The sequence below is a fragment of the Myotis davidii genome, unplaced genomic scaffold (genome assembly GCF_000327345.1).
Source record: "Myotis davidii unplaced genomic scaffold, ASM32734v1 scaffold1031, whole genome shotgun sequence".
In the NCBI taxonomy this organism is placed as follows: Eukaryota; Metazoa; Chordata; class Mammalia; order Chiroptera; family Vespertilionidae; genus Myotis; species Myotis davidii.
In genome coordinates, this window is record NW_006283442.1 from 1,132,043 (window position 1) to 1,142,824 (window position 10,782).

The 10,782-nt window shown below is 43.8% G+C and overlaps 1 protein-coding gene across 3 annotated transcripts in view; it reads right to left on the reverse strand.

Annotated features, from left to right (window-relative positions):
* Positions 1-10,782, reverse strand: part of SPATA13 (spermatogenesis associated 13) — a 90,470-nt gene that overhangs the window by 53,579 nt on the left and 26,109 nt on the right. For 2 of the 3 annotated variants that reach the window (XM_006753685.2, XM_015564369.1), the window contains exons 2-3: positions 4,459-4,824; positions 2,582-2,726 (exon numbers count right to left, since the gene is read on the reverse strand). In XM_006753685.2, coding sequence (XP_006753748.1) covers positions 2,582-2,726; positions 4,459-4,602 — 289 coding nt within the window. In that variant the 5' untranslated portion in view covers positions 4,603-4,824. Of the gene's footprint in view, positions 1-2,581; positions 2,727-4,458; positions 4,825-10,782 lie in introns of those variants that run through there. The other variant, XM_006753686.2, reaches the window with a different exon arrangement.

Sequence of the window (10,782 nt, forward strand, 5' to 3'; positions counted from 1 at the left end):
GTCCCGGCCTGGTCATAGCCAGCCATCTTGTGAGGGCATGAGGGTTAATTTGCACATTACCTCTTTATTATATAGGATACTGTTTTGAAGTAGTAACCCACATGACTCCAAATCCATAGTCCACTGTAATGACACTGACACTGCAACTTTTTGCTATCACAAATAATATTGTGAAGAACATCTTGTGCATGTAGCTTTTTTCTCCATTTGGATAACTTTCTCAAAATACATCACCAGAAGTCAATGACTTGATCTGAGAATGTTTCACAGCCTGGGGCTAAACTGCTCTGCAGAAGCATGACAATGAATTTATTGTGTTGCCAAGGGTAGATGGGAATGAGTTTTGAATCTTAAATGGAAAGAATGCTTAAAGGAAAGGAAAGAAATTCTAGGCGAACCAGAGCCAAGGGAGTGTGAGAGCCTGGAGGATGGTGGGAACATGAACGGTAAGCTTGGGAAAGAGAAGTGAGAGACACAGATGGAATGTCAGACTGAGGTAGCGGAGAAGCCTGTAAACTCGGTTAAGGAATTAAGATGTTACGTCAATGATGATGGGGAAAGTCTGCAAGGAAATAACAAAGTAAGAGTTGATGCCCTAGCTGGTTTGGCTCAGTGGATAGTGCATAGGCCCTCAGACTGAAGGGTCCTGGGTTCGATTCCAGTCAAGGGCACATACCTTGGTTGCAGGCTCAATCCCCAGGCCTGGTAAAGGCACATGTGAGAAGCAACCATTTGATGTGTTTCTCTCACACTGATGTTTCTCTCTCTCTTTGTTTCTCCCATTCCCTTCCACTCTCTCTACAAATCAATGGAAAAATATCCTTGGGTGAAGATTAACAACAACAAAAAAGAACTGAATATGAACAATATCTCTGACTAGAGTGTATAAAAGCCCGGCCCAAGCAAGCCATGGGGGAGGGCAGCAGCTGAAGGTCAGGGTTAAGGGGCCTGAGAAGCAGGGGCTGCTGAGGGCCAGAGGAGTGACTACGGATGAGGGGAGTAATGATTCCAAGGTGTCTGGCCTGCTCCCTTGAGAGAATGACAAAGGCATCAGTGACAGGAGGAGCCACAGGCTTGTTTCCCAGAAACACGCTCTCTTGGACATCTGGGCTTGAGATGATCGCAGATTTCCTCAGCGTCCAGCTGCCCTCTAATTTCCCTTTGCCTTTGCCTGTTTGATGAAGGAGTCTCGCCTCAATTCCTCCAATATGTGTGGCACGAGTTAGAAACCATGCCAAGTTACTGCACAAGTCACCAATTCTCTGACCTCTTACATGCTAGCCCTCCCAGGACACCTTCTTCAACAGTTTCTGTGCCCTTTTTATTGCCCCGTCTAAAGCAAGAGTTGAGAACAAGGATTCCACACCTCCTTGTTCTCTTGCCCTCCTCTCTCTGAAATTTAAGTGTTCTCCAAGTAACACCCTTAGCCTCTTTGAAGTCTTTTGAAAAATCATTACTTAACTCTCCCTGCTTCTTTTTTTTAATTTATTTTATTATTAGTTAAGGTATTACAAATGTGTCCTCATCCCCCCTTCCCTGCTTCTTACAGCTTCCATCACCAGCATCACGGGGAGCGTGCCCACGCGGGCAGGCTAGTGGCAGTGCTGCAACCAGAGCCCGGGCCTAGGCTGCGGCTCCTGCCGCCCAGCTCACCACTGTCATGCTCACCACAAGACATTCATGTTTAAAAGTCAGACAGTAAACCCAACAATTGAAGCTAATCATTAATAGTCTGGTGCATTTCTTTATATAGTCAGCATAGTTCAGTGGTTAAAGCATGGGCCTTGCTACTGAAAACTCTGTTTGACTGGAGGTAAATCCCATTTCTGCCACTTCCTGGGTGAGTGACCTAGGGCAGCTTACCTATCTATACCTAGGCTTCCTTCTCTGTAAACAGGATAATGCAGTACCACCATGGCGCCGAGTTAAGAAGATCGAATATGTGAATACATCCAAGCAAGCACACAGGATGGTGTCTGCCATGTCGTAGGTTCTCAATAAAAATCAGCTCTGACTCTCGCCCCGTGCCACCAGGACCATGCCAGTATCCACCCAGCTGACTGGTATGGGCATAAATGTTAGTACAGGGAAAGATTGTCTTTTTTAGGAGTTTAAACATCTTCCCCAAACACGTGGTATTATTTCAAATTAACAAGTGGGTAAGTGCTATGGTGGCATATTAACTACTGTATTAGATATCTTTTCTTTGGTGTTCAAAACAGTATTGGTGAATCTTAAATATCCAGAAAGAGCTTCAAGAAGGTTAAGGCGAACCCCCGAAACTGCATTCTGGGTCAGCTGTCTACCTGCAGGAACACTGAGGTGCACAGAAAGGAGCAAACTTTTCATACTTAGGGCCACTGTAATGACGCAGAGCACCCACCCGGGACATGACAGCTGATGACAAACTTGATTCCTCAGGTGAGCCTTCCTCACAGTGAGACAAACAACTATCTGGCCCAGAGACAGGCGGAAAGGTCCACAGTGAACTGACACCCTGGTTTAACTGGAGAGTCAAAGCAAGGGTTCCACACCAGTTGCTGAAAGGGGAGACCCCAAACAGGGGGCCTGTGAGACTTACTATTGGATGCTCGCATCTGCCGCCGTCGTCCCACACGGTCCAGCCCAATGGGGGTGCTCTGGGAAAATGTGAACGGCCGAAACCGGGCTGAAACTGCTTTGTAGGGTGGCACCTGGTGAGCTGGCACGGGTGGCCTGGCTGCTGGCTACAAAAGGAAAGCAAGAGGCTGTGAGAAGATGCCAGGAAGTGGCAGCTCTGCAAGCTCTTCACACACACAGCTTAGCTGCAAGGAGCTCAGCGTTCTCACCTCGAAGCTCCTCGCAGATGTGACATGGTTTCTCTGAAGCATGTGAAAAGCTTGCAGCTGCACTGAGGCTGAACTGCAATGAGTTATTCTGACATTTAAAAAAATCGGTATCAACCCACTGGCTCTTACCTCACAGCAACATTTTTCATTTTATCTGTCAACAACATACCAACAGGCAACACTCAGTAAAAGCAAAATGTTAGTTAAGAAGAGGAAAAGCAAATTTAGGAAGTGGTGGCTTTCTCAGAGATACAGGTTAGGAAGACGTGTTCCCAGTAGCAGCCTTCAGAAGAAGCAAAATCAGTGCCAAAGACCATGGCCAGGGTGACCAATTGTGGCTCAGCTATTTACTCTGGTCTCGTACGCATCCACGTGCAGGAACCAGCCAAGTATTTGTGGAATACAATTCTTGTTTACCTAAAATAACAAGACAACCAAGCTTTGTTTAAAAGAAGAGCTGGGTTTTCAAAAATTTGCCCTTGTCTATAGAATCATCTCTATGCCCTTTTGATTTTCCACATTAACAGTCCCTGTAACAGCAACACAGGCCCAGCTGCTTGGTGCTTTCTTTAGCTTTTTCACCGAGTTCCCTAAATGAGCTTACTGTGCAGAAAGTATCTGACCACACTCCTTTTTGATGTTCTAAAGCGAAATAATTTTAAGTGCTTTAGATTTTCCATATTCTGTGTATTTTGAATTAAGAGGTCACAGTTTGCTTTAGTTCAGAATTATTTCCCAGCATGCAGAGCATCTTAACACAGCAAAATGTTTGTGGTATTCTTCAACTTATTTTGTTTTTACCTTAAGAATTCAATTCAATTTAATTCAATTAAGCAAGAGGGTTTTGCATGCTCAATGTATAAACAAGGTGCTGTGCTGGGCTTTACAGGCGGAACATAAACAGAAAAGCTATATCGACATAGACTTTCCCTTTTAGGAGAATTTTATGGGTTATGGTATCAGCCAGCAAATTTAAAGTATGAAATTGGACACTTACTCTTGTACTGTTTGGTGAACCCTGGGCCAGGGCTGGCGTGTAGCCTTGACAAAAAACAGAAACTCCTCCTGACCAGGGCCTTTATTTAAATGTTTTGTATCCTCAAAGAGCCCTATGAGTAACTGATAAATACTTGCTGAATTACTACATTATACTAAGTGAATGAAATTAAGATTTTAATCTATTGTTAAAGCAATTGAGAAAGTACAACTCAAAAGCAAGAAAATGGTAGAAAAAAATTATTTCCTTATCTCCTAAAAAAATCGACTTCTTTGTTCTCTTCTTATTTTTACGCGTTAACAATGGATGATGCTTTCTCTTTCAGGAAGCTCACTAAATACGCACTGCTATGTTCCCCTTGTTCAAACCTCAGATGATTTGGAACAAACAGCAAACTACTTTCACACATCATTCAAGATCACAGCAAAGACAGAAGATTAGTAAAACATCCAAAGTCAGATTATTAGTTCTAATATGTGCAGTTTGTGAAGTCCGGAAGAAAGGTTGTGAGCAGAGGACATCATCCGTGAGTCAGGAAAGAAAGGAAAGCAGCGTCCCGTTAGCTTGCAGGAGGGACAAAGGCCAGGAAGCGGAGGGCTCTGCTGGCTTTGGTAGAAGCACACCAGGTCTTACTTGGGTTAGAAGAGTCTCTATTGCTTCTGTCTGGCGGTTCCCATAGAAGCTGACCCCGCCTATCACGGAGATGGGGCGCCTTCTCTGGCATCCTTTGGGGCAGCCCATGGCTGCGTTCTGGTCTGCGGGGACCGTGGAGGCCATGTTCAGCTGGTGGTCACTGTCTACAATGTCCTCCTTCTGGGGGTCCACAGCAACTGAGTCTTCAGGAATAGACAAACTTCGGCAGGCAAACTGGCCATAGTCTGAGAGCGGTCGAGGCCGGGACCTCCTCCCAGAGCCCCATCGCCTCCTGGGGATCCTCTGAGCCTCCTTCCCATCTTCCTCCAGGGATGAGCCCCGCCTCCAGGATTCCTCAGTAACAACCTTTTCAAATTCGAACAAGTCAGATGAGTGCCAATATCCAGGAAGGTAGTAAGGAGAACATGCTACACATTCCCCTCTACCCTCCCTTAGGCCCACCAGGAGGCTCTCTAGATTTACTTGTTTTTGTGTAACAAACATAACTGAAATGTGGATTAAAATAACCATGTCTGTCTTCAATTGTAAGTTGAATTAAAATGAATTTAAATAGTGATGTTTGCTGACTAGTGAGCCCTGATAAAAGATACTTAAAAAATCAGTACCATTAGGAGTTAACAAAAAGAACTTATAAGTATGGTAGGGGTGTCACCCAAAATACACATACCAATAGCATAGGGGAAGGGCAGGTCTGCCAGTAGAAGAATGAGTGTGCAATGCTACCCACTGCTACTCTAAGGTACTGTATTGCAATAATGTTTAAAAATAGGAGGTGCTTTCAGAAGATTAAGTCTGTGTTGCTAGGGAAGGAGGAGAAAGCACTAAATTAGGGTTCCACGAACCAGATAAGGCTACTAACTAGCAATGTGAGCTTGGACACCTCTTAACTGACCCTTCAGGATCTCAGGTTTCAGAGTAGACAATACCACAGCTGGAGAGTCTATGATCCTAACACGTTCTAATTTTTCAAGTAACTTTTTCAGAGGCAATACAATATACTAGGGAAAAAGCCATAAGGCTTGAGAATGAGCAGACTTTGGTCAGATTGGGCCCCTAGCTTTATTAACCTCAGGCAAGTTACTTCTGTGGATGTGGTTCTGTAACTGTTCCCTAGGGAAAAATGGGTCCTAGTGCGGATGAAATACAATGGTAAGAGCCCTATCAGCCATAGTTAATCATCCCTCTTAAAAAGGCACTGCCATAGAATTACAATCCCCTGACTGGCACAGCCTGGAGATGAGCTCCACCTCAGCAGACCCCTGAGACTGGTCTCAGAGCTCTATGGGAGGGGCAGGGAGGGGTTAGCCAAAGTCTGCCGCAGGCCTGGGAGCCTGGGTGCCTTCAGTTCTTCCATTCCTATACATTATTTAAAATACAATAAAAACATAACAGCACCAGAAGGGAACTAAATTACCCAGAAAACTCATGTGATTGCAGGGCAGGCCACCTAGTGGATGGAGATGGCCAGCTGAGCTGCTGTGGCCTCCCCTGGCAGACCAGCCCCGCCCCCCGTCCCCCGCCCCGCCCATGAGCACTGCTGGCCCAAGAAATCCCACCTGTTGCCAATCAGTGGCAACTGAGACCTGAAATGCAGGTCCTGTAATTTCCAATCTGGTGTGTCCACGCATCCCCTAAGATCACATACCGTGGGAAATGTGCTGAAGAGCAAAGCAAACAGGAAAGGACTTACAGATGCTCTACCCTGTGCCCATCATTTTTTAAATCAGGAAAACTGAGACCTAGAGAAGTGATTTGCTTAGGGCCACACAGCCAATGAGCAGCAACAGAGACACAGAAATGCGGGCCTCGTAATTTCTGTTTCCTCGATACCGAGTCACCTCTGCTCAAAGGAAGATGGGTTCTAGCATTCACCAATGACCTTGCTATCTAGTGACTCTACTGCCCGGAATCTACCTCTTTTAAGTCTCCACTGAAGGGGTCCAGAATGCACCACCATGGCCTTCCATCTGTTTTGATGGTATTTAAGGTTGGGCTTTTATTCTGAACTCCGTCATCTGCCTTAAAGCAGGGCCACCCAGAAGAACTCAGTTGTCATAATCTGCTCCCTTGGATAGAGTTTCTTTCTTCCAACCAGGGAAGATGCATTCTTACCGCTCCAGAGAAGCCCTCACCTACAGAGACAGGGTCACAAAACCATCCTATCTCTCACCTGTTCTTCACAGTCCCAGCTACTTTTCCTAAAAGTCACCTGTTTTCCCATCAGCACCCTTCCCCCTCATTAAGATGGTATATAAGGCCCCAATTCAAACACTTCCTGGAGTCACACTTTTCTGTGAACTCCCACTTACCTACATGAATAAAAAATGCCTTTCCCAAATTTGCCTTTTGTCAACTTTAATTCTAAGAACCCCTAAGCATAAACCTAAGAGGGCAGAGGAAAAGTTTTTCCTCTGTGACACTGCCCTGGGAAAGTATAACAGAAGTCATGGAAATGTTTATATTATTTTATTACATATGAAAAACAGGTTTTTATGGATAGTTTAAATTACCACATCAAATGGCACAGACGACTTAAGCACACAATGAGACTAAACCTATTTATATTATTACCCTGAGATAAAAAGGTTCAGAAAGAATGTGCTAGAAAAACAGAAGTACAACAAAATTACAGGCAATGGGTAGTCTGGTCACAAATCTACATGAGGTTTTGATTGCACTTATGCAACATGCAACCTGCTTTTCCTCACTGATGCAAACAAAGTAAGAAAAAAAAACAAGAAGTTGTCTTAGCTGTTCACATAATAAATCTTCTGAGACCAAAACACACTCTAGGAAGTGATGGAGGCTGAAAGCAGGGAATTAGAGGGCAGGAGGTGGCCAGCACAGGCTTGACTCCCTCACACATCAGCCCTCTGGGGCTACCAGCCTGCATGGGAGCACCCCCGAGAAGCAACTAACTTCCACCGTAACCACTGATACAGCCCAAGAACACCCCCTCCAAGTGGTACCAAATGTTCTAGAACTGCAAAACTTAGTTAACAGAATAACATGTAACATTGAAATGTTCCTTTTACTCCTAGCAAACAGAGCGAGGGAAGGAGAGAAGGAGGGAGGGAACAATGTAAAGTCCCTCAGCGTTAAGCTCACATTCAAACAGAGATCCTTAGCCAGAAGCGACTTACATTCCTCACAGAACAAATCTGAACTTTGATGTATATTCCAAGGCTAAAACTTCTTTTATTTTTGACATTTTTTTAATATATTTTATTGATTTTTTACAGAGAGGAAGGGAGAGAGATAGAGAGTTAGAAACATCGATGAGAGAGAAACATCAATCAGCTGCCTCCTGCACATCTCCTACTGGGGATGTGCCCACAACCCAGGTACATGCCCTTGACCGGAATCGAACCTGGGACCTTTCAGTCCCCAGGCTGACGCTCTATCCACTGAGCCAAACCGGTTTCGGCGGCTAAAACTTCTTTTAGCAAAGTTTACCTACTTTCGAAATATGACCTACTTTCATCCTGAGGAACTCACTTTGAGTGTGATTATACCTGGAATTACAAACCCAGCACCACCAACAAACAACACTCTCCAATAACCTACCTCAGACTCCGCTACAGGTAGTGGTGGCCTGCAGACACCCTGAAGGAACAAGCAGTTGACCACATCCATGCTCTCTGAGACTTCTTCCCGCTTTTAACACTCTCAAATCAGGGGTGTAAGTGGCCAGAGATCTGCTCAGTCAGCTTCTGCTGGCAGGTCAGCAGCCTGAGCTTCTGGGGCTCTCTAAGTTTGACTGGCCAATTCATACCCAAGTCATAAACTTTTGTAAACATACTTTTCAGTTTAACTCTTGTTCCTCAGTACAGTTTTAAAGTACCTTCCCTAGAAAGGGGCCCCAACAGCTTTTCTTCCCATACAAAATTCCTTTCTTTACTTTACAAAAGTAAAAAATCAAGATAGATTTCATTACTTCTGATTAGACACTTTAAAATGTTTTTTGAAACCACAGCAAAATTAAATTACTACCTGGAAGTAAAAAGAAAGAAAAACACACGCAGAAAAACTGATGTCACATATGTCTGTTTAGAAGCCTGACCTAAAGTGACTGGCAAGTGCTGTGGGTTGAATTGTGTCCTGTAAGACATGTTGAAGTCTTGACCCCCAGCACCTGTGAAGTGATCTTACTTGGAAATACAGTGCTTGTAGATGTTCTGAGTTAAGATTAGCTCCTACTGGATTAGGTGGCCCCTACTCCAATGGCTGGTGTGCCTAGAAGAGGAAAATCTGAACACAGACAAAACAAAAGGAGGAAGGGCATGTGAGAACAGAGGCAGAGATCAGAATGATGCATTTATAAGCCAAGAAACCCAACTCTCTCCCGTAGGGACTTAGAGGGAGCTTGGCCCTGCCCACACCTTGATTTCAGACTTCTGGCCTCTGCAACAAAGAGAATAAATGTTTTGAGCCACCCAGTTTGTGGTAATTTATTATAGTAGCTCTAGGAAACTAACACAGCAAGGGAATTCAGAAGAAAATATTATAGGCAAAGAAATTAAGATGCTTTGTGTAGATTTAAAAAATAAACTAAAGCAAAGAGACTTTAATTTGAACAAGCCAAGTTCCTTTCAGGATATTGTTAGTAAGTAAGTCTCGCCCTAGCTAGTTTGACTCAGTGGATAGTGTCAGCCCGTGGACTGAAGGGTCCCGGCCTCAACTCTGGTCAAGGGGACGTACCTTAGTTGCAGCTCAATTCTGGTCCAGGCTCTGGTTGGGGTACGTGCGGGAGGCAACCAATCGTGTCTCTCTCACATTGATATTTCTCTATGTCTCTCCCATCCCTTCCATTCTCTCTAAAAATCAATGGAATAATATCCTCGAATGAGGATTAACAAAAAGTGAGCCTCCTTAGGTATTCAGAATCCTGGATTCTGTAGGGAGGGCAGGTACAGTCACCAAGCTGGAGGGGAGAAGGGAGAACACCTTGACAATGTAGAGGACTGCAATAATGACACTAATGAGAACTATATACCAGGCACGTGTTACCTTATTTAACCTCCACAACCACCCTAGGGATGTTTCATTTGCCACATTTTATAGTTTAAGACTTTGAGGGTAAGATAAATAAAATTACTTGCTCAGATTAATCGGGGAAGATCCCAATTTATAACCAATTTATTCCTCTCATTGCAGAATCTCTGTACTTTCCACTCTGCAGCCCTGGCACAGACTTAAAAAAAGTATTTATTTTTTAAAAATTATAGTCCACAAATAATATTGTATTAGTTTCACATGTACAACAGTTATTTGATACTGAAATACTTTAGTGATCACAATAAATCTGGTATCCATCTGTAACCATACAAAATTTTTATATTATTGACTATATTCCCTGTGACTCTTTTTCCCTTCCCCTTTTTTACCCCCAACTCTACCCCCCCTCCCCCGGCCAGTTTACAGAAGAAAACAGAACTTGGTAGGTATCCTGGGAGGGGAGCAGCAACAGGCAGTTACAAGAGGCTCTGATAATGGTACCTGAAGACCCAGAGACCCCTTCTCAGAATCACATTTTTAAATACACAAAATAAAGAAGATAGGATTATAAAGTAAGCTGATTACTTTGAAACACACTTCTCAAAATAGTAAAATGACTGTGATATTATAAAATATGTAACACATGAATTAAAAGGACTAGTGACAAGTCTACCAACGGTCACACTTCTGAAGAAGCACCGATGAGTAAGAGATATTTTAAGATATCAGCAAAGACTGATGCATGATGTGAACACGATCTGTGAATTCTACTGGTCTGATGCCTACATTCATAATTGAAGTAAATGCTACATTTTAGCTAGAGGTTAGTAAAAATAAAATAAATTCCCAACTTCCTGATTTCTGTCTATTGAGCCCTTGAATGAACATACATTAAAATTTGCCAGTATTATTTATCCAAAGAAACCCAAAACACTTACTCGAAAAAAAAAAATATGTATGCATATATTCATTGCAGCATTATCTACACTAATAAAAGAGAAACATGGTATTTGGCGTATGACCGCTACCCTTTTCATTGGCTAATCAGCGAGATATGCAAATTAACTGTCAGCCAAGATGGCGGCCGGCAGCCAGGCAGCTTGAAACTAACATGAGGCTTGCTTGCCTCAGTGACGGAGGACTCCAACGTTCCCCGCCTACCGCTGCAGGCCTCTGAGCCTGCAGTTTGAAACATTTTAACAAATACCACCGGACTTCAGCCAGCAGATTCGCAACATTGTAAGCAAAGGCCAGAAACCTACTTTCAGCAGCGGAGGCCTAAGAGCTGGAGCCAAGCCTCAAAGC